We start from the raw sequence: 24,574 nt of genomic DNA on the forward strand, positions 1-24,574 counted from the left end.
TGTGAAGGGAGTCTCAGCAATGCTGCCTGCCACTCCTGCCAGCTCCCCTTTCTTCAACTGGCTACAGCAGTGTCTGTATTCAGATGCTAATTCACACTCCCAAGGGCATTCTGTAACCAGGTCAGCCTTGCTTGGAATATTTATAGAGGTCTGCTGCTAGTGAAGTTTGAAGGAGGTAGACCCTTTTTATGCTTAGTGCATCATTTCTTTGGAATGTGTGGCTATGAAAAAAATGCACTTACAGGGAGAGAAGAGCCCCTGGTATTGTTTAGGTGATACCCCCAGATTTCAAATTATACTGATTCAGTAGAGCGGTTCTCACCAGGGAATCTCTGCAAACTTTCAGAGAGGTTGGGCTTTCTCGTTAGGTTTTTAGAAACTTCCACAAATAGGATGTCAGGCTCAGAATTTGCCCTCAACTTTCAGATGTGCACAGGGGGTCCTCGATTTATGACGGTATAAACATACAGTCCGTCGTTTCAAGCTTACGAATAGCACTATGAAGTAGTTTCCGCAGTGGCATAAGAATTTGGTTACGTGACACAAGAAGGCACGCTATGTTACCATTGTACTTATATTTACTGTAACTTTGTTTTAGACTTGTTTCTTCTTCTTCTTTTTAATTTACCTGTGCAGCTAATAAACATTGTAGGACAGTAAAACCGCTTGTTTGGATTCCCATTATTTCATGTTGGAAAAATTGTTCAAAAGTACCTTAAAGGTAACTTTTGGTGTAGAACCTCACGATGGATCACGCTCCATATCGCACATCATCTCTCTGTGTGTGGTACAGTTTAATACAGTGGAAAGACTATGACATTGATCGTTTCTGACTGTGAAGGGGAAAACATGAATGGACAACACAAACTAAAAGGAGAAAAATGCTCAAACTGTGTGCCACCAAGGTACAAAAAACAGCCAAAAGTCAGTAAGCCGTGGCACGTTTTTATTACGAGTCCTACGCCCGGAGTCTACTGCATGCCTCACCTCGAACATGCAACACTGAGCGATGATTCAGTTTGTCAATGAGTCAGTCTCGTCAAAATGGCACTTCTCTGTTAGCCGAAAAATTCAACACAAGTTAAAATGCACTATCATAGAATACAGTGGTGCACTGATGATGAAACTATGGTTACTGACAGCTATTTTATTTTATTTTTTTTACGTTATGACGGTTATTCTTTGAAATATACAGTATGTGGGGATATTGTTCCTAATAACCTCTAAATCATATAAGCTTGACCCTCTTTTTTTTTTTTTTTTTCACATGGCTCTGTGGATACAAGGCTCTGGATTGACAAATGTGTTCTCATCTCTTGATGCCAAATTACGGACAATTTCGCGTACTCACAAGCACGAAACGAAGTTAAACACCTATGACATACTGGTCAATGCAATCAGCTCAATCCGATTTTGAATAACATTGAAAGTTTTGCAACTCCATTATTAAAAAAAAGGCTATGAGAGATCTAGGATGATAATGCGTAGGGAGATTTGTCTTCACTGCATGTTGTCAGAAGCAGGTATACCAAAATGATTGTAACCAATGTGAAGGAGTCCTACCTCCTGCCAAGATCTGTTGCTCCAGTTCAGCCATCTGTTTCCGGTACGCCCTCAGAGCAGCCTCTTTAAATGTCGGTCGTATGCGCTTCTTTGGTGGTGCTTCTGCGGCTGCGGGCTTCTCCTCAGCTATGCTTTTTCTTTCGTCGTCCTCATGGTCATCCACTTTCTCAGATACCTCGGTGGTTTCCTCAACCAGCTCCTCAATCTCCTCAATTTCCTCGTTGCCTTCTTCCATCTCCTCAGTTATGTCATTGTCCTCTGTCTCGTCAGGTTCCTCTACATCCAAATACTCCACCATGGCGTCATACTCGGCTGTGTCCTCGGTCACGTTGGTTTCATATTCCTCACTGTACTCCTCATCGTACTGTTCATCCAAGCCGCAGTCGTACTCTAGGACGTGTGCCTCTTGGCTTGCATCGTTGTCTCTTGTGGCACTGAAATCGTCAGAAGTCTCAACATCTTCAGGGACGTCATTCTCCTGAGAAGCATGAACATCCTCAAATGCATCAGTGTCCTGAGAAGGCTCGCATTCCTGCAAAAGTTCTTCAGTTTCGTTAGCATTAGTCCTGTTCTCTAAATTAGCCAGAACCTGCTCCATCACCTCAACATAGTGGGTCTCACCATCCTCTGATTGTTCGACAGCTTCAGCCTCTGAACCTTTTTTCTCTTCTTCTGGTTTGTAGTAAACCGGTTCTTTGTGAGCAGCTGGGTCTACCGCTGAAGGAGAGTTGGAGGTGGAGAGTGTGCGGAAGCGCCCCATGAATGACGAAGAAGAGTTTGTGGGTTCTTCGGGAGGTGGTGGAGTATTCTGAGGACCGGATTTCCACACAACCTCCAGAGCTGATTTAGCCCTTTGCAGCGTTGAGCCAAAGCCAAAGCCAAAAGACTTCTCACTGAGGTCTATACTGAGCCTGCTGCTCCATGACTTAGGCACCTCCTCGACCTTTTCTGCTCGAATCTCACTCTGACTGCGGTACATAGTTGTGGATTTACCTTGAGTTTGGTGAAAGCTGTGATTGACATCGATTTCAGGAAATTTTTCCTTTGGAACTGCTTTTGTGGCTTCCTTGGGGGCATCTTTAGCAATTATTTTTGGGGAATCTGGAGAGACGACCTGAGGTGATTGACTTGGAGATGCCTTAGGGGCTTCTTTGACAGACACCTTCGGGATCTCTTTAGAAACCAGTGATTCTTTGATTGGAATGCTAGAATCCTTTTTAGGGGGTACTTTATAGTTGTTTGTGCTCTCCTTGTTCTCTACTTTTGGTATCTCTTTTGGGAGTACCTTTGCACCTTCTTTGGTACCCTCCTTAGCAGCAAGTTTCTGTGTACCTTGAATAGGTTCTTTAACACTGACCACTGGGGACTGTTTAGGGGATTCTTTAGGTGACTCTTTTGGGGACTCTTTGGGAGTTGAAGCTGGGCTCATTATCGGGGTGATTTTAGGGCTGTCTTTTGGTGACTCTCTTGGACTTTGTTTTGGTGTCATGGCCTGAGTTACTTTCGGGGCTGCTCTGCTGACTTTAACCGTCTCACTGCAAATGACCTTAGGCACTACTTTAGCTACATCTTCAACAATGGGTTTTGTGGCATATTTAGTTGTAGTTTTTTGGCTGTCTTTAGGGAAGGCTTGAGGGGTCTCTTTAACTGTGGATTTCTTCTCTTTCGTTGGCTCTTTCGGAGTGGCATTTGATGTCACTTTTGATGATATCTTTGCAGATATTTTAACATTTTCCTTTTCATGTGTTTTGGGGCTTTCATCTTTTAACCCGGTTTTAGTTTGTTTATTTGTAGTTTTAGCTGTAGCTTTTGAGGCATCTTTATATGATGGTACTTTTGCACTTTCTTTTGTTACCCCCTTGGAATTCCCTTTAGACTGGCGCACGTGTGTTTTGGTGGACTCGCGGTCCACAACGGGTGTAATAATGTGAGTGGTTATTGGTGGCAAGGTGGGTTCTCTGTCAAGCATCATGAACTCCTCCTCCCCTTCAAATTGTAAATCAACTTCTTGGCATTTAGTGATATTCTCTGGAAAACCCGGAATGGTAGATGGGTCAAATGGACTGCTGACCTCTATGGACGCTTCCACACCTGAATCAGCTCCTTGCTCAAGATGATGCCAGTCTTTCCAAGGTGATAGGTCAGCTTGCAGAGAAAGTTGGGAGCCACTGTAGTGGCTTCTGTCCCCAGACATGCAAACGAGTCCATTGCTCACCCCACTGTCAACAGTCTCCGTGGTCTCAATCTCATTGTGTTCATAAGGTCGATTCTCATGGCCTGGTGCGTGACTGGGGCTAGCATACCAAGAGGATGCCATGTCCTCTTGTTTTCTCTGCCACAGTTCCTGATCTGAGGAGGATAACAGGGAGCAGCCATTGGCCCGTGTAAAGTACTGGCTCTCTGAAAAGTCCTCCGAGTATGACTGGCAAAGTTTTGAGCAGTCTGATTCCGAGCGGCTGAGTTTCGGCGTGGAATAGTCACTCTGAGAGAGCCAACCAGAGGTTACATCGGAGTAGTAAGCCTTCCCATGCTTATCGGGGTCATAGTATGAGTCATCGGCATAGTGAACTGCACCTGAGTAGCTGGCTTCCTCCCCTGCCCGGTTGTGGTCGTGGGATCGTCTTTTGTCTGATTTGCCCTTGTGAGTGGGCTTTGAAATCACCATTGCATATTTGTTTCTGCTTAGCTCATCTAATTCCTTATCACTGTCCATGGAATCCCAGTCATCACTCTCTACTACTTTATCTTTCCCTGATACCTTGATATCCATACTTTCATAGGTTTGTGAGGAGGACATTGCCTTGTCCTTTCGCTCTTTCCCTTCCCGAGTTAAGCTGTCAGTGGAAACTGTAATTCCAGTCCCTTTAAGTTTATAGCATTTTTTCAAGACTAAATCCCTGTCTTGGGGTGTTGAAAATATAACTATAATGGGACGAGGTTTTGCATTGGAACATTCTCGTTGTTGTCCTAACCTGTGTGCCAGCTCAATTTTAATTGTTTTATGGGCATCAGCAAGACCCATTTTTTCTTTTAGTAATTTATATATAAGATGCTCTGTTTTCTCTGACCTTTCTTCTGGCACATTGAGGAAACGCAGTGTAGAATTATTGGCCTGGTGGCTAATTTGTTTTATGTAGTCATGGATGTCACGTGTTTCCCTTCTTGACTGGACAAATCCAGAGCGAAGTTGCTCAATCTCACTCTGAACTACTTCCACACTGCTGGAGATCTCGTCAATCGAGCTCTTCAGGGCATTGACATGGCCACGTAGTTCGGACAGTTCCGTCTCTATCTGGCTGATCCCCTGAAGTTCCTTGAAGATCATCTCCATGACATCCTGTGTCTGACTGATGCATCCCGTGGAAGAGGAGCCGGGTTCCAGAGTGGAGCTCTTCTGCTGCCGTCCCGCTCTGTCCAAGGACTTGCTCCGGATGCCAAGGGTCTTCCTCCAGTTGCTCACCTCGGAGTCCGAGGAGACACATTCCTGACTCTTCTTCCATTTCCTCAACTTGCGAAGAGCTCCCAGCCGGAGAGTGTGCAGACTGGAGCGTTCCACTCGTTCGCCTTCAGAGCTCCCATCGGAGGGAGCCAAACTGATGAGGCTCTTCCGGTTCCGTCTTACTGGCATAGTGTGCGATTTATGCTCATCCAGCCTCCGGATAGGCTTCGCGTCGCTCAGTATGTCGGAATAGCTACTGTCGATTGAAAGAACCTCGGGAAATATGCTCTCATTGTTATGGTTCAGAAAAGGGGCGGTTTTAGGGAGTCCATTTGCGATGGCCACGCGATAACTGAAAGTGGGCGACAGGGACGAGCAGTCGTTCTTGCCGTCGTCGTCTTCCAGCGATACGTTACGTGCTGAGGAGCATTTGGAGATCTTTTTTACAGTGGTCTTCACTGTGTTAGATAGAGTTGGATTGTGCGCTTGCAGGTCAGTGGTCAATTTTGTTGGCTCTTTATTTTTACTTCTCTCTTTCTTCTTGATTTGGTTTGCCAATTTCTTTGTAAACATTCCTTTGCAAATCTTTTCAATGTAAGCTGATATAATCTTGATGAGGGTAGAAACCATGGATGGCAACCCTGTAGACTCTGTAGCATTAACAAGAGAAGGAGCACATGGAGAAGAGAGCTCTGGAACTATGAGGATTGTCAGCTTGTTTTTGTGAAGGGCAGACCACTTTTCATCAGAACCATATGGTGAAGCAACTGGGTGTTGTGTTTAAACCAGGTAAAGGAAATCCCCCTGAAAGGAGAGGGGGAAAAAATCATTAAAATGTTTTAGCAGAATTCTATTTTACACTAAAAATATAGATTATTCATTCATACAGTACAAACAAAAATACCATTTGTCAGTGGTATCGTGAATAAAAAAGAAATAAACTCCGAGCTACGCTCCTCTCTCGTCGCTGTCACAGCCGAGTTGGAGACGATTAAAAAGGAAAATAAAATGCTAAAGGAAACGGTCTTAGATGTTCAATCCCGTAGTATGCGGGAAAATCTAATATTCTCAGGTATATCCGAAAATTCTCCAGATAATCCAGAGGGTGAGATAAAAAAAATTCATGACATCATCGCTAAAGATCCCACAGGAGACGGTAAATAATATCTCTTTTCACCGTGTACACCGGCTCGGAGCTCGTAAGGGCAATAAGCCCCGTCCTATTATTGCTAAGTTCGAACATTTTAAACATAAAGAATTGGTAAAAAGTAAAGGACGGGAGCTCAAAGGGACATCTTTCGGGATGAATGATCAATTCCCAAGAGAGATAAACGAGCGGCGAAAAGTACTGTTTCCTATCATGAAACAAAATAGACAGGAGGGTAAACGGACTTCGATGGTCGTTGATAAATTATATATCGACGGCCAGCTATTCCGAAACCCAACCTCGACCCCTTGGCTGTTCTAACTGACAATTGGTAGAGCCGAGCATTGTGTGATTATTTGACGTAGGTATATGTATATGTATGTGTATGTATATGTGTATATATGTATATATATGTATATGTATATGTATGTATATGTATGGATAATGGGTTACGAAATAGAATATGAATTTATATTATGCATAGGCTATAAAGTAATAATAATAATAATAATAATAATATAGAAATATATTCTTAAAAAAATAAATTAATAATAATAATAATAATCTCGCTTAGGTCACCATTTACTGGTGTATTGTTATGTTGAATCCCCCACAGATTTCCTTCACACTCACTTCCCCCCACGTTTCTTCACTATTATACTTATCTACTTGCTATCTCTCTCTTTATATAAATTATATAAATTGCCTAATTACTCTTTTGCTATCCTACAATATGTTAATATTAATAAGCAGCTTATATAGATGTATACATAAGACTGAGTCTATATTGCTTGTATGCAGAAATTAGCTCTGGTCTCCTGGAATGTGTGTGGCGCTCGCTCCCAGGCAAAAAGAATAAAAATTTTAGACCATCTCTCAAAATTTAAGGCAGATATTTGTCTCCTACAAGAAACCCACTTACAAAAATCAGAAGAAAAATTATTTATAGATAAAAATTTTAGTCAAGTTTACTCTGCCTCCTATAATAGTAGACAAAGAGGTGTCTCTATACTTATACATAAGAATTTATTCTTTACTCTAAATAATATAGTAACAGATTTAGAGGGCCGATATATTATTATCCAGGTAACTATATTTAATAAAGTATATACAATTGGTAATTTATATGCCCCAAATAATGATGACCCTGATTTTTTCCATGAATTTTTCTCTCGGTTACTCGATTTAGCAACAAATTCTACTATTATTATTGGAGGTGATTTTAACACGGTCTTGAACCCGTTAATAGATCGTTCTAATAATACGATATATACAAGGCGATTACGATCCGCTAAAGTAATAGATGAGTATATGGAGGATTTTGGCCTCAGCGATGGCTGGAGACTTCAAAACCCAACTAAGAAGGAATTTACTTTCTTCTCTGCTGTGCACCGATCATTCTCAAGAATTGATTTTTTCCTTACAAATAATTCTATTGTTGATAAAACTGCTATAAAAATACATTCTATAATTATAAGTGATCATGCACCAGTCTCCCTCACTCTACAAATTGACTCTACCTTTAAACCTCCCCCGATATGGCGTTTTAACATCTCATTACTGAAAGACGTAGAGTTTGATAAAATTATTAGAAGGGAGTGGGCAGATTTTTTGGAAATAAATGACTCTCCAAATATATCTCCATCTCTTCTCTGGGAAGCAGGGAAAGCGGTAATTAGAGGGAAAATTATATCATATTCAACTTATAAAAAGAAACAGGATCAAAAATTAGAAAAATACCTGGAAGATAAAATTAAACAACTAACGGATGAATATGTATTAAACCCAAATAATCAAATATGGATAGAACTACAGAATATAAAAATACAGTTAGATAACATGTTATCTAAAAAGACAGAGTTTATAATACAACAGTTGAGATATAATAATTTTGAACATAATAATAAATCAGGTAAATTCCTGGCAAATCAACTTCAACGGAATCGGGAAAAATCTCTTATAACGGCTATTAAAGATATAAATGGTGAATGCACACAATCACCAGAAGAAATTAACCATATTTTTTATAACTATTATCGAAATCTATACACAGAAATTAATAGACCTAACCCTGAATATATTGAGGAATTCCTAAACAGCTTAAATATACCTCAGTTATCTATTGAACATAAAGATATTCTCGATACCCCGCTTACTATAGATGAGTTGTATCGTGCTTTAGACAGTATGCCTAATGGCAGAGCACCTGGTCCAGACGGCTTTCCGGCTATATTTTTTAAACATTTCTGGTTAATGTTTGCTCCATTATTTCTAAGAGTAGTAACTGAAATTAAAAGTAAAGGTGATATACGTCAAGATATGAATATAGCAGCAATTAAACTTTTATTAAAGCCAGAAAAAGACCCTACCCTCCCGTCAAGTTACCGACCGATATCACTAATTAATACCGATATTAAAATTATCGCTAAGGCCTTGGCATCTCGATTAGAGACGGTAATCTCGACAATTATTCATAGTGATCAAACAGGTTTTATTAAAGGTCGTCATTCTACTAATAATATTAGGAGACTCTTTAACTTGATTAGTATGTCACAGCGGCATGATAAAAAGGCAGTTGTTATTTCGCTGGATGCAGAAAAAGCATTCGATAAAGTTAACTGGTCCTTCCTCTTTGCTGTCTTAAATAAATTCGGCTTCGGGGAGTCATTCATTCAATGGGTCTCAATATTATATGATTCTCCTAAAGCTACAGTTACTACTAATGGGATTACATCACAGAGTTTTACTTTACAAAGGGGAACAAGACAAGGGTGCCCAATTTCTCCTTTATTATTTGCTATATTTATTGAGCCGCTTGCATTAGCTATACGTCAGGATAGACGGATCCAAGGAATCCACTCCGGGACAATAGAACATAAAATTAATCTATATGCCGATGATATATTACTCTATTTAGAAGAACCTGCTATTTCGCTAGGGGAAGCATTTAAATTAATAACTAAATTCTCTCACTTATCAGATTACTCTATTAACTGGACAAAATCAACATTATTACCTATTACAGAAAATTCATGGAATCCTACAAGTCAGGATCCACACTACTCCTTTCCTACAGGTAATTTAAAATACTTAGGTGTTAAAATTTCACCTAAGTTAACTGAATTAACTTCTTTAAATTTTTCACCATTATTGGATAGTATCCGTAGTGACCTGGAACGCTGGAATAATCTTCCGATCTCTTTAATAGGACGGATAGCTACTATAAAAATGAAAGTTTTACCAAAGATTAATTATTTATTTTCAATGATTCCATTTAAACCTACGTCTAACTGGTTCCAATCGCTGGACTCTGCTATCATAAAATTCTATTGGAATAAAAAAAAAGCCAAAATTAGTCTATCTACTCTTCAGGAAAGTAAATCTAAAGGAGGTTTAGAGGCACCAAACTTTATGTACTATTATCTAGCTAATCAACTACAATATCTTGTGCTATGGACACAACCCAACAGAGATACTAACTGTTGGTTGGAATTGGAGCAGAAGGATTGTAATAATCTTAGACTGTCAGATTTACTCTTTATTACAAAATCAATAAGACGACATAATTGTTTTAAAAACCCAATGATAGCCGCCACCCTGACTGCCTGGTGGAAGGCATTAGAAATTACAAACTCCCAATTGGCGCCCTGTGGGCTCTCTCCCATTTGGCATAACCCCGACTTTCAACTTAATAATCAGTCGTTCCATTTAAGCCTATGGGAGCAGAAAGGAATTACACACCTTCATCATCTTTTCTCAGATAATAAGTTTATATCATATACAAACTTGGTCCAGAAATATGAAATAAAAAAGGGAAATTTCTTACATTATCTGCAAGTTAAAAATATGGTTAAGAAACAAATCCCAACACTTCAAGATACGCTCCAACTGCCTGTCTTAGCTAAAGATATTATAAAGCTTTCTCCAACAACAATAAAGAAAATATCAAAAATATATAAGTTATTTTTATACACAAATAAAACGTATTTACCGACTTTAAAATGGGAAAAAGACTTGTCTATAGTTCCGGAACCAGACTTTTGGACCCAAATCTGTGAAAATGTATTTAAAATGACCAAACAGACAAATTTGCAACTTATCCAATATAAGATACTTCATAGAACATATATTACACAATATATGATGAAAAAAATGGGACTCTCTGACTCCGACATTTGTCTCCAGTGCTCACAAAACACTGCCGATACTTATCTTCATGCTTTATGGTCATGTACTCCAGTGCTGCATTTCTGGACTAAAATCTTGGAAAAGCTCGCTGATATATTAAACTGTAGGCTTCCTTTATCTCCAAGACTGTGTTTACTAGGTGACTTAACAATAACTGAGCGACCATGTAAACAATCTCAATCTATATTTATAGCCCTTACTATTGCTAAAAAAATAATCCTTGTCAATTGGAAAAATAAACAATCTCTAAATATCGACCACTGGTTAAACTTACTAATAAATTATATCTCAATGGAAAAAATCTCTGCCTTAAATAAAAATCAAGTATCAAGATTTAAACAAATATGGTCTATGTACATAGAATATTTTAATCTCAATTTGGCAACTTAATCCTGCCAAGATTCTGCCTGTTAACGAGAGCCACCACATCGTTACAACTTCTGTTTTCGCTGCTCCTGTATTTGGTATTTTGTATCTGATTGTTTTTATTTTTATATAGTCAGGAACCTAGTTGCTGCTAGTGGGCTCGAGCATACCACACTATACGACACTATACTCAATAACTCCTTAAGATCTATTTCTAGTGGGCACTAAGCATCAACACTTGGTGTTACTGCATGCTAATTAGTCAATTTTCTTGACGCCGTCCCCTGTGGTCGGGCGGGGGTGGTTCTGCCCCCCCCCCCCCCCCCCCCCCCGTTGTCTGCTCGGTGGCGGTTGCGTCTTGGCCGCTCCCTGGGCCCCCTGTGGGGTGCGGTGTTGGGGTGCTTCCCCTGGTGCCCGGGGCGGTGCCGTCCCGGCGCGGTCCGCTGCTCCGTGCCCGGCGGCGCGGTTCGGGGTGGGTGGGCCTCCGGTGTGCCCCGTGGTTCCCTCTCCCCTCCCCCTTCCTCCCCCCCGTCGCCTCTCCCTCCTCGCCTCCTCCCGCCCATCCTCCTCTGCCTCCCGGTCCCTTTTCCCTTGTCGCCCTCCCTCCTCCTCTCCCCCCCCGCCTCCTGCCCTGCAGCCGCCCTTTCGCCTTCTTGTCGTCTTCTCCCCGCTTCCCCCGCCCCCCCCCCCCCCTTCCCTGTCTGCCCTGCGGCCCCTCCCCCTCCCTCTCCCTGGGCCTGGGGCTCCCTCCCCGGCCCGGGCGTCGGGCTCCGGGGGCCGGGCGAGGGTTTGGGGCCTGCCCCGCTCCGGTATAACTCCTGGTGCCCCGGGCGGGCCCCGGTGGCTGGTGGGCTGTCCGGTAGCCCTGCTGCGCTGGCTGTCCGCCCATTGTGGTGCCGGGTGGATGAGGTGGGGGGCGGCGGGGGGTGGGGGTGCTGGGGGGCGGGCGTGCCACCTACACCCGCCGGGTTGGGTGAGGCCCCGCTGGTCGCTCCTCTTACTCACTTCACTAGCTTGCACTATACACTTTGTAAATATACACATAGGGCACACAACACATTTCTTGGTGGGGTGGGGAAGGGTGGAAACACCGTCTTCACCCTTCAACTCCCCTCCAATTTTAATGCACCTCACGTCCAAGGGGAGGGGTGAGTTGGGGCGGGGAGCCATCAGAGGGGATGGACTGCAGTGCCTGGCAGCGCTGTGGTCCCCCCCATTTGTGTCCCTGCCCCACCACTTTGTCCCTCCATTCCCTTTTTTAATGCACCACACATATACATATTCATTTTTTGGGGGGGGATACGGGTGTGTCGGAGTAGGGGAAATTTTTTCCCTCTGCTCCGACTCACCTGCTCCCAATTTTAATGCACCACACGCACACACTTGTATATACACTGGGTGGGGCCACATTCACGGTGTAAGGGTAGAGCTCGCCAGTCGGCGAGCTGGCGGACTCAGTAACAGGGTTAGGTGTCACTTGTACTCTGGCGTGACGACCGGGGCCTCTCCCCACCGGGCTCGGTGTTCTGGTGTCCCGCCTTCTCCCCTGGTGCTTCCTCCTCTGCTTCCCCCCTCCCGCCGCGGTGCAAATCTCGCGCGGCTGGAGGTGGGGTGGGCACATCTTCCCTCTCTGCGCTGCTGCCCGGTGCCGGTTTCCGGGGGGGGGTGGGGGGTTCTCGCGGGGGGCCGGGTTCGCGGGGGGGGGGGTGGCGGCCGTCGGGGGGGGGCGGCTTGTTTGGGGGGGGGGTGGAGGTATGGGTGGGTGGGGGGTTGGGTGCTGGGGGTCGGGGTGTGTTCGGGGGTTTGGGGGTCGGGGGTGGTGGGGCCTGGGTCGTGGTGGATGGCGGGTTTGGGTGGGGTGCGGGGGGGTCGTGGGGGGATGGGGGCTGGGGACCGGTGGGGCGCTGTGGGGGCCCGCTGGGCCTCGTTCTGCGGCCTTGGGCTCGGGGGTGTGGGCCGGGGCTGGGGCGGGGGTGTTCCGGGTATCTGGGTCGGCTCGCTGACCGGTGTCCGCTCGGGTGGCTTGGGGGTGGCCTTGGTGCTGCCGCGGCCTGGGGATTCCGGGGGGGGTGGGGGGGGGGGGGGGGGGTGCTCGCTTTGCTGGACCGCGGTTGACGGCTTCTCTCTTTGGTGGTGGTCCTTATGCATGCCAGATCCGTCGCACCAGCATCTACTGAAACTCAACAGAAGTACCCTCTCCCTCCCACAGCCCCTTGAATCAGTTGGTGCTGGTGTCTGTGGTTCTCACTTTTCTTTATCTATCCTTCCCTCCTTCCTCTCTTTAGTTTTTCCTCTGGTCACTTGAGATCTTAATTTATTAGAAGTATGAGGTTTCTGGGGTTGGCATAAGACTCCGGTTTTGTAACCACGCAGGAGGGGTCTTGTTGGTGCTGGACTTCACTTTGATGGATTGGATGTACTGGCTTCTATTGATCTCACTCTGCCTTATCGATCCTTCCCTCCTTCCTCTCTTTAGTTTTTCCTCTGGGCTCTTGAGATCTCGCTAAATTTGCTGGAATTTAGAGGCTTCCGGGGTTGGCGTAAGACTTTGATTTTGTAATCATGGGGAAGGCAGGAAGTGTTTGGTCGGTGCTGGATGTCACTTTGATTTACCTTTCTTTTCTCTTTATTTCTTTTTTTTCTGACCTTTTCTCTGGTCTCCTGACCATTTAAATCTCACGACTCTGGCAAGATTCTGAAGTACCTGGTTAAGGCGAAGGGTAATGGGATATTTATAAGGTTTTAGGTGAATGAATGAGTATAAATTTATACGTATTTGCACGCACGCACGCAAACGCACGCAAACGCACACACGCAAACGCACGCACGCACGCAAACGCACGCACGCAAACGCACGCACACATACACACACACAAAAAAAAAAAAAAAAAAAAAAAAAAAAAAAAAAAAAAAAAAAGGAAAAGAGCAATGATGACAAGACGTTGAATCGGTAAGACTACCGAATGAACAATTCTGAGCTCTTCAAAAAAAAAAAAAAAAAAAAAAAAAAAAAAAAAAAAAAAAAAAAAAAAAAAAAAAAAAAAAAAGAAATATGATAACAAAAACGATGTCATTCGATGATAGATGTCAAAATATTAATTTTCTCAAATCAAGTTTCAACACAAGATGAACGGCGTTGTCAGATACCGTGCAGCGCTTTCCATTCATTGATTATGATAGCAAGTATGACATATGAACTAATTAAACATTGAAAGTTAATGACCTATGCTGCCATTTGTTTCATGTGCGAAGTCATGATGTGTATTTGAATCAATCATGTGTTGATAATACACGGGTGCAGCAGGCTGTATGCTTGCAAAGGCATCGTGTTTAAAATTTAAACAGTCTGAAGTAGCTGCTGGAGACGTTTGTTTACCAATGAGAGAAACCGGCCAGCTGAGTCTAAAGAGCAGTGTCATTCAGAGGTTTTGACAGCTGTTTCATATTAGTCCTGGGATTTATAGTGTTGTCTACTACAGCCTCATGCCCACAAAGAATTGCACATGTCAAATGAGTTGTAAAACACAGACCTCACTGTATCGCTTTAATAGAGAATTATATCAGCATGCGGAGTATTTTCGGTTTGAGTATTAGTTCCATTCAACATGAGACTCGACTAGTTGTTATTATTGTTTTTCTTCTAGAAAAATAGTGTAGGAGCTAAAAAAGAAAAAACGCTGAAATTATGATTTATCTAAATAACATTGTCTGGATATTGTACTTTGGAGCTTCCGGTGTATTACTAAAATATGTTGAGCAATAGTAGCATGGAATTTGCAATAACAAAATAGCTTGTTAGATACTAGTCCAGAGTGTACCCCGCCTCTATTCCTAAGTCAGCTGGGGATAGGATCCAGCTCATCCGCGACCCTAATGAGCACAAGCACCGTCGAAAATGTATGGCTGGAAAAATAGAGTAGTAATCTATTAGGATGCTGTCTGTGATGTTTAGTGAAGACCTGTTTACATGAAAATAACAATGACTTGATGTGCCCGGACACTGCCACACAAACCAAGAAGTGACGTAATACTGCTGTCGGGGTCGGTTAATCAGCGTGCCGCTAAGAGTGGTGCGGGACATCTTTCGAGTTCGCCCATGTCAAGTTAACCTATTAACATCATTCCTTCAGGACTGCTTCTTCAATTTTCAACATCAGTAGCCCTGCAGTCATAGCCCACCTACACAACTTTTACTGACTGACCTCCTCTGGAGACAGTGTGGGCACAGATAGCACTTGATTGACGTCTACCATACACGGTTCTTTTCTTCTTATTGGATCAGAGTGTCTGAGTTTTTGACTTTGTTATTCTTGTATTAATTCAGAGGCCTGGAGATATATAACTCTCTTTATAGCTCTCCAACTTCCACCCCAACAGTTCATTTTTTTTTATCAGCCAGCCTCATCAGAAGCGTCTTTGAGTTTTTGACGGCGGGGACTTTAACTACATTTGCAAAGTACTTCCTCAGGGCTGTTGATTTGAGAAAGGACGAATACAAAATTAGCCTCACAATTTAGAAGAGGAAAAAAAATCAACTTCTAATTTCCTGACATTTCTCTAACTTTCAGTTGTATATAATTCATATGATATGGCCTAAGGTTTGGGTTGTTAGCACACACAATAGTTCATTACTAACCTAATCTAAGACAGTAGTGAAGTCATAATTTCAGATAATTATAAATCAAAAGTGACAGTTGACCTGTTTTAACATCATATGTCGGTGTCATCATAAACTTTATACTCCCTCTTTGTTATTCTATCTTTAGGGGGTTGTTACTTGCTAATAATACTAACCACAGTTGGGAGTAACATGCAACAAAAATAATGCAATTACATAAACACAATTTGGGTAGTATTTAATCCATCTCATTCTCAGTAACATATTACAGAGCATCCTACTGAGCAACCCTACTGTGACCAGCTGTCCTGTTTAATCCAGACATGCCCACTTTTAGCAGCCGTTAACCTGTTTGAGTCCTGCAGTCCTACATGGAGTTAGAGTCTTTTTAGTTTATGTGTCTTCGCTCAGAAACCCTAGTTACAGATTTATACAGATCCTTCGGGAAGTACTAGAATTCTACTACAGGACTATATATGACGAAATGTTTTGCACTCTAGTGAAAAACAAATTTATCAGCTTGTCTAATGAGTAATTGTTAAGCATCTCGGATGGAGCATTTCTCTAAACATCACCACTAGTAACAAACCCCCATGAACTAATTATCATACTACATTTCCCCATCAACCTTACAGAGCTTTATTGCCCGTTTCGGCTAACTGTTTAACTGCCCAGCTGCAACTTTACTGTTGTGCCTTGCTACCTCATTCATCACAATCGAAAAAAAACAAACAAACAAACATCCAAAACACAAATCACCTGACCAGCTCACGGCGTACCAAAAAGGCAAACACATTCTCATATCCGAAAGGCGTCACAGGTTGATTGCCAATTATCCTCCAAACAACCTCTTGTCTGCGAGTGTTGTTGACACCTCCCTCAGTAGTGTTTCCTGTTTAGACACAAATACGCCCAGCCGGCTGTTTCACACGCTCTTGTTTGGTTTAAAACAATACAAGACCTGTGAGTCAAAATGCATTTGCTCACTCAAAAGATGATAGTGCTTCAGTGGCATCGTGCAACTCTCCTAAGTGCCTAAAAACTAAGTCAATACTGTTAATTTAATGTTTAAATCCGCGGCTGATGGGTTGATGTTAAGGGGAGAGATGCAGGGAATTACACGGTGCTTTAATATGGGCTCATCATACCCCCGCAGCTTCAAATGAGTAAATACAAACTACGGTGATTGTTTTGAATAACGATGCAAGCTGTTGCCTTCAAGGAGACATACTGTAGACTATGACATCATTTTTCATCCCTTCTAGTCCAGACTACCAATGAATGGTTGTTTGGTTAACAGTGGGGTGGAAGTGCGGAACTTTTTGCTCAATGACTTATTTTCATGTGTTTCATGTGACTTATTTGGTTATTTCGTTCCCCACATTTGGTTGGCAGGCACTCCAGAGACCAAACTATTTGTATACAATCTGCTAAAATGTCAGTTTACCATAATATATGCCCTTCAAAGTATTTTAGAAGAGATGTGACGGATAAGTGACTGATGATCCATATCCATTTTGATAATATAATCAGGAAACTATCATTACACATTCGTGATATGAACCACTTAATTAGAAATGGAAAACTGTCTCTCTCTCTTTTTTTTTCGATGTTTAATCTGCCAATCTAAAATGAGTGAGTTCCTTTCCAGCGGTTTCCTGTATTGTGGCTTGTGCACTGAAATGAAAGTAATAATTGAATATGATCTGCACACTTGAATGCTACAATGTAATGAGCAGAAAAGGGAGGATACGGGAGCCAGTGTAAGATTGGGAGAAATAATGAGTGAAATGAGGTGAATTAAAATTAACAAAGTGAAGGTAAAAGCGGCAGGAATAGCTTGCTGTGTTGTTAGTGAATGGAAGACGGTAAAAAAAAAAAAAAAAAAAAAAATCAATAGATTACATGTTCTGCTATGAACAAACCGTCCTCTTCCCACTGTCTCCTGAGTATATCTCCAGCCCCTCGGCTACCCTTTCGGGGATAAGCCGCACTTGCTAATGGATGGGTGGTTTTAAAACACAACGTACTGTATGTGACCTAATTCAGCAAGTCCAGCTGTCTAACAAAACCAGGGGTGTCAAATATACAGCCCGCGGGCCGGATGAGGCCCACAAAGGGGTTTAATCCGGCCCGTGAGACGACTTTGTAAAGTTTAAAAAAAATTGTAATGTCGGACTAATTAATCAGCCAGCCACAATCAAATATATAAATTTGTAATTTCACAAGCAGTCCTCAGATGAGTAATGTAACTTGTACACGGAATCGCTGTGGAAGTCATTATTTTACACACAACTTAAAAGTTATGGTTTGTTTAAAAAAAAATAATAATTTTTTAAATCATAGACCAACATAAACGTGTTAAATACCACACAAATTAAATTACTTAAACAAATACATATGACAGGGATTAACGTCCTTATAACTTCATTCACTGTGCCACACAGTGCATTCTGGGAACTATATATATGCAAAACAGGTAGATTTACACATGTCCGGAACTCATACAGGCAAAGTGTTGCCGCGTTTCATTTACATTTGTGTTATTTTTTTTTTATCAATAGATTACGGTTGAGCTCCGTAATTTAGGGCTGGTCCAAAAATCGCAAAGATCTGCGTATAATTGACGGCAATTGTTTTTAAGTTATATACCATTATTTTACCGATTCGGCCCACTTAGTAATATATTTTCCTCTATGCGGCCCCTGAGCTAATATGAGTTTGACACCCCTGCTTTATACTTTATATGAGGTATGTCAGTAAAGTTCCAGGACTGGTGTCACAAAAAGATATTTCACATTCAGACAACAAACTACATTTTTGTTTGTTTGTTTTTTTTCTTCATAGTAACCCCCATGGAGTCTTAACGCACTTCCCCATGCCCCTGGAAAGATTCTTCCACAATCCACCACAGCTCTGTCAGCATGTTATCATACAGTACACGTCATATACCAACAACCATTCAAGACAACATCACCTCCCTCAAATAGATTCCTGCCTTTTCCCCCTCTGGAAAAAAAATACAACTAATTATTCACTTCACAGACACTATATTTCACATTAATTGCTTTGTATATGAAATAGTTGAGTCTCTAGAGTGCCATCATGTGTGAAATTACACAAGGTAAAATCTTATTGTGAGCTGCATATGACAGAAAATGTGTCTGAAAGCCTTTCAGTCTCTGTGATATCAATCAGAGTAATTTGAATAATACCTCCACACTGAGTTTGGCTGGCAGCCATTTTCCTTTCGGCCAGAGTACACAGAAACATGATCATGTGAAAGCCAAAAGCTAAACAGAGCTGCAGTATTGTTGGATGCACAAGTGTAATTGTGTGATGAAGTGCTGCCTAAATGAGTGAAAATACAATCATTTTACTGTCTTCATGGACGCATTGATGCACTTAACACGTTTTTCAGATATGAGGCACGAGCATTAGTACCTAATAGCCACCACCTAGCTTGATCATGTGGCCGTCATGGTCATGTAAACATTATTTTCCGATCAAATCCTGCATACTATTAAAGATGATTTTGTGTTTTGTGAATACGGCGACAAGTCCTGTAAATGCTGACAATTGGTTGCTCCCCAATGTCGTGCTGTTGTTCCAGGGAGATGCGTCTTAGTTCCTCTGGTCAGCCTCGCTTCGTGCCTCTCTCTACATTTTCTCCATCATAGTCCGTGTTGTTGTTGTTCTCCATTTTCACTTGACTTATTTTGGACCATACAGCACAGCATTTTAACGAAGCCTCATTATAGACTGGTGGAAAAGTCCAGAGTGCTCTTGGGTTTGAATCCCATATTTATAAAAACAAAAACAAAAAAAATGTGCTTGTTAGGATAATTGAAGACCTTAAACTATTATGGCAGCTCGGTGAAGATGAACTGAGCATGTTTAGAGCTAACTGAATGCGACTGCTTTAGCTTCTAACCATGTCTTTGTCACGCATTGGAATTAGCAGAGTAGCTTCTAGGGGTTGGACATTTTGTGACTTTTTTTTTCCGAGTCAACATTGTGATGAATGTTAAATTGACACCGGCTAGTTGCTAGCAATGTCATTTATAATGTTTTTTCCTCTAAAATGTCCATTACTGTACGTGTAAATTGTTGTCATCTGGTTAGGCTTCAGCTCACCCGCGACCCTAATGAGGACGATGTAATAACACCGCCCTCATCTACAGTTGCGTAAATAAACACACCCTGTCCACTTGATGAGGAAAATACAGTATCACATGTTTCAGTTCTTGGAACATAAAACACTTTCCATGTCCGCCTGCTATCTGAACAAATGACAGTACAAGAGCGGTCGTCTTAAATGAGCGCTGATTAACAATTAGTGCGCCGCCTCGCAAGGCTCCGCTGAGCCGACATCCTGACATGTGCATGTTAGGCGTTGACAAATGAAGCATTCAGCCTCCTACCCGAGCTAGCGTTGCCACACAAATGACTCGATAATACCCGCGAGGTATCGCCTGCATTGTCCCGTTAGGGTGTAATGACGCAGGAATTAGGCGGAAGGGATGACGGATGACTGTATCACCTTTTGCGCCCCATTTGCATTTTATCAGTTTTGACCGCCGCATGCAGCGGACCAGCTGCAAATGCAAAGATCATTCATTCACAGCCGTAACACCTACGACATGTGAAATGATCTTGCGGTGCTTACTGTTGAGCTGATCGCCCTATTGGTCGTTCTCTTCATAGCATAACATGAGTGGCTTATGAGAGCTTCTAATGTTGCATCCTAGTGGGTATAAATCACAAGTGGTTCAATATAAGGAGGTTTAGAAGCAGACGTTTGTCATTTAGTATGGAGACGGCACACTGTCCACCAAACATTGTGGTCAATTGAAAGCAATTGGGACAGGCATAATAATAACTGCATGGATTTATTCATGGTTAAGATATTTTTTCTGGGTATAATTGTTTGAATGGCAACTAAGACAATTTGGCATGTACTACTTGGCTGCAACCAGCTGAGGTGCTGTTGAGTCAGTCACTCATTTGAAAGGAGACCAACTTGGAGAGTCGAACGTAAACTCATTAGTGCGTCAGTTTTACAAACCTATGAATTTGTTGATATATTTTAGGGCTTGGTATCGATTCTAATTTAATCAGTTCGATTCACAAGAGTTCAGTTCGATACAAATTGATTTTTTTTTTCTGATTCGATTCAATTCACTCCAATACTAATTAATTATGGATCATCAAGTCTTCTTAAATATTAAGGATGTGATTAAAAACTCCACAAACATTAAATTCCAAATTTAATTGTGCGGAGGAAGTAACTGATCAAATAATTTAGTGTTATAATCACTTAAGTGTTACACAAACATTGACATTAGCAAGGATGAGATGAAAATATTTTCATAATTCTAATTCAATAATTGTAAATATAAATTTAAAAATACTCTGAATTGTTCTAAAGTACAATAAGTCAGGTCTTTCATAAATGTAAGAAAATACTTTTAAATTCATGTGAACAGTAAATGTAAAAAAAACAGCAAAATACAAAAAAAAAAAAAAACAACACAAAAAAAAACCTTGGCCTTTAAAATTATATTTTCTTATAAATTTATGAGAAAAAGATATTAAAATAATCGATTCATGGTTTTATGAATCATTATCAGGCTCATAAAGGATAATTGATTCAATATTTCTTTTTTTTTTTTTTTTTTTTTTACCCAGCCCTTGTATATTTAGTGACTTTTTTGACACCTAGCAACTTTTTGTGGTGTTATTGAAGACTTGTGGAGACTCCGAGACTCCTCCACATCCAGACTGCAAATGAACATGCACGAAAAGCCACCATTGGTCGATTTAATGGCGACTGGCCATCACTTGACACAGAGTTGTCGTCCAATCATGAATGGAGAAACTCCATGTAAGGTGTGGTTATAATGTAAAGTTTTCATAAACAGGCAGATAGCAAAATATTTACTTGGCTGTGTAATTTCACACTGGTTGGGTGGGCAAGCACTCCAGAGGCCCAACTATAAAATCTGAAAGTTGGTACGCCGAGCTCCATCACACATGAGCAACTCCTACAGGCTTGATTATTCTCCACAATGCGACACCGATGTGGGAAACAGTTCATTTCGAGAAAGGTACCTCCAGCCTCATCTAAATAATGTTTTTCAAAATATTGAGAATGAAATGGATTAATTGTTCATATTCCCGATAGTCAAGCATGCAGTAAATGTCCATCTTCATACAAGAACATATACTGTAACTACAACATAAAGCACATCCAACTGTGGTCCAACTATAATATTAGGAAATGAATGCTAATTTGTTCAATGGATGGATTTCTACAATTATTCACTCTGTTGTCAAGATGTATGAATGAAAATGATGACATGCACCACACGCCTCTACGGAGCCCAAAAACTGTCCGCAGGCACCTCGATCGCATCCACCAAAATCACATTACACAACCTGTGCCACAACTTAGACCTGCTCTTAGCTGGTCTACCTGTGTGACATTCAGATATTGAATAGGACTTCAACCCTCACCGTTTTGCTTTCCGCTGGTTTATTTTGCTGTTTGTCATTGCGCTACAGAACGGTACCATTGATGTCAAAGAGGAAGAATTATAAAACTGAAAATGAAACGTTTTGCAACACAGGAAAGTGGTACATATGTGAGTGTCCGGACTGCTCAGCACAATATGGCTAAAGCACAAATAAATCAGCATCAACAATTAAAGAAAAAGAGCCGAGTCAGCTGCCTGCCTCCCAGTCACACATAAAATAATCTCAATGTATTTTCTTAAAACCACCATGAGAAACAAATGTAGTGACTTTTTCTGCTTTAATTGGAGACTTGGGAAACTCTGACACTCCCTCCAAAGCTGGAGTCCAAAACACACACACACCTCACTGTCAAGAATACAAAAGCTCATGCAAATATCCAGCACTGGTTAATTTAAGCAATTGAGTTATTTAGGAGAATTGACACATTTTCAGAAATAGACAAGGTCCCAAAAGATTGACTTGGGGACTTAATTTCAGATTTAATGCAAACCATTAGAAAGTAAATGTTGTGAATGTGTCTCCTTTAAGACAACTGGGAACTGTTTCAATTTGTGGGAAAAATTCCTTCAATATCATTAATTGATTACATTGGATTTTAAATTAAAGTGGTCTAATAAACGGCACGGTTCTCTGGTACAATTTCCTTATTTAAAAAACAAAACAAAACTATTGATTTATGAGGTCAAGCCAATCACACACACACACACACACAAAAAGAGTGTCTTGCATTAGTGTGTGTGAATTCCTGTGGTCCTAGTGCCCCTCCAGTTTGAGAAAACTCCAGAAGAAATAAAAGACGGAGGGGAGCCACCACAGCCACACCTACTCCCTCGAGCATGCCCGAGGCCATCATCGCTCGTATCCGGGGACCCATTACCTCCATTTCCCTTGGGGGGCATCTGATCAGCACTGCACTCGCCAGCGCTCCAATTTGTCACAGCCTGACAATATGTGTGCCACTCTCATGCTAACCCATTTCCCAGATCGGGGTCATTTGCTCTCATATTTTAGGATTGGGGGGGAGGCGGTGGGAGGGGGGGAGATCAACACATCCTAGATACTGTATATGCATGTGTGTTACGTCATGCCTCCAGAAGCACATGATCGCGGATTACGGCGGAGTGTGGATGAATGTGGGCGTGTGCGTCGCATCTCGCACATGCATGCACACACATGTGCATGATTGCTTTCCGTACCGCCCGACGGAGCGAGAGAGACGGAGAGGAGCACACCACTGTAATGGAGGGGGGGGGGGGGGATAGCATCTTCAGATCATATTGCTTGCATTTTAAACGTGTGCGTTTCCCTGATAAATCAAACCAAGAATATCATTCAAATGGCTTTTTTTTTTTATTTTATTTTGCAGGAGGAGCATGTGTCCTTGCATCAGCAAAGAAGAGGATGCAAGGCATGTGCACCATTTTTTTTTTCTATTTTCTTGAAACAAAATGAGTGCAGTCTACATGATCCCACCGCATTCCGGTCAAGTAGCATGTCATGGATGCGATGACAGGGCCACAGGGAGACAATGGGTGGATGGATGGTAATGGTAACAAGAGATGGGATTAACCCCATTCATTCACACATGAGGAGAAGCCATACACACACTAAAAAAAAAAAAAAAAAAAAAAAAAAAAAAAAAAAAATACCTGTTAATGTCAAGTTCCAGTGCAGCACGCCGGCGGCCAGTGGCTGGTGGTGTTTCCGAGTCCCCGCGTTCAAATGAGTGCCGATCGGCGATGCCGGCTGGCGAGGTGAGGGGAGGAGAGGAGAGGAAAGGAGGGGAGAGGAGAGGGAGGGGAAGAGGGCGGCTGGGTGCGCAGCTCACGGGAGTCTCTCACAGCAGCGGCATCATGGTCGTTGCGCGCCCGTCAGACCGCACGCATCCCGCAGCCGCGCCTCCATGCCTCTCCTCCTGCATGCTTCACTTTCAGACCCCTTGTCAAACGGGGGGGAAAAAAAATCCACTCCAACCTCCTCTTTTGTTCGTCTGGGGGGAGTATAGTCCGAAATCTGGATGCAGACCGGTGTTGGTAGTAGTGGTAGTGATGGTAGTAACCAGGGGAGGCAGACAGCGGTGATGCTGCTGATGCTGCTTCTCCTCCTTGCTGGCCAGACTGAGGCTCTGCTCCCCTGCTTGGAAGAATGTCTGTCCCCTCCCTTGCACGAAACTCACTCCCTCACCATCCTCCCATTTTCTCTCTTACTCGCTCGCTCGCTCGCTCTTTCGCCACCCCTTCCTTCAGCACAAACTGAGGTGTGCAAACGTTCGCACTCATTGCAAGTCTGCATCTTTACATGCAGACCAGAACGCTGTAGTAAGACACACACATTTAGGTGAGAATATATTGCTTTGTCTACAGCAAAATATTAATAGCCTGAAACCATTATAGGGTTCCAATGCTGTGACACCAACGTAAATCCAATTTTGTGTGCGTGTGCGAGATCATAAATATTTCACATTCAAATGAAAACCAGTTAAAAAAAAAAATAATAAAATAAATAAATAAATAAATAAAAAACACTGACACCTTTCAAACTGGCGGGTCAAAAACAGCCCGCTCAAAAATTGTACTGACCAACTAACTTGGCTCAATTTAACCCAACTTTGGGTTGTTTTGTACCAAAGTAACCCATTTGTTTGTGGTTGTTTGGTGCAAAAAAAATGGGTTATTGAGTACAAAACAACCCCAAAATTTGGGTCAAATGGACT

At 42.1% G+C, this 24,574-nt stretch overlaps 1 protein-coding gene across 2 annotated transcripts in view; it reads right to left on the reverse strand.

Moving 5' to 3' along the window:
* The window catches only part of unc13c (unc-13 homolog C (C. elegans)), a 140,102-nt gene extending 115,780 nt beyond the window's left edge, over positions 1-24,322 (reverse strand). For both annotated transcript variants that reach the window (XM_077519789.1, XM_077519788.1), the window contains exons 1-2: positions 23,511-24,322; positions 1,564-5,806 (exon numbers count right to left, since the gene is read on the reverse strand). In XM_077519789.1, the coding sequence (XP_077375915.1) occupies positions 1,564-5,632 (4,069 nt within the window). In that variant the 5' untranslated portion in view covers positions 5,633-5,806; positions 23,511-24,322. The remainder of the gene's footprint in view (positions 1-1,563; positions 5,807-23,510) is intronic.
* Between the last annotated feature and the right edge of the window lie 252 nt (positions 24,323-24,574).

The sequence above is a fragment of the Festucalex cinctus genome, chromosome 4, assembly GCF_051991245.1.
Source record: "Festucalex cinctus isolate MCC-2025b chromosome 4, RoL_Fcin_1.0, whole genome shotgun sequence".
Classification (NCBI taxonomy): domain Eukaryota; kingdom Metazoa; phylum Chordata; class Actinopteri; order Syngnathiformes; family Syngnathidae; genus Festucalex; species Festucalex cinctus.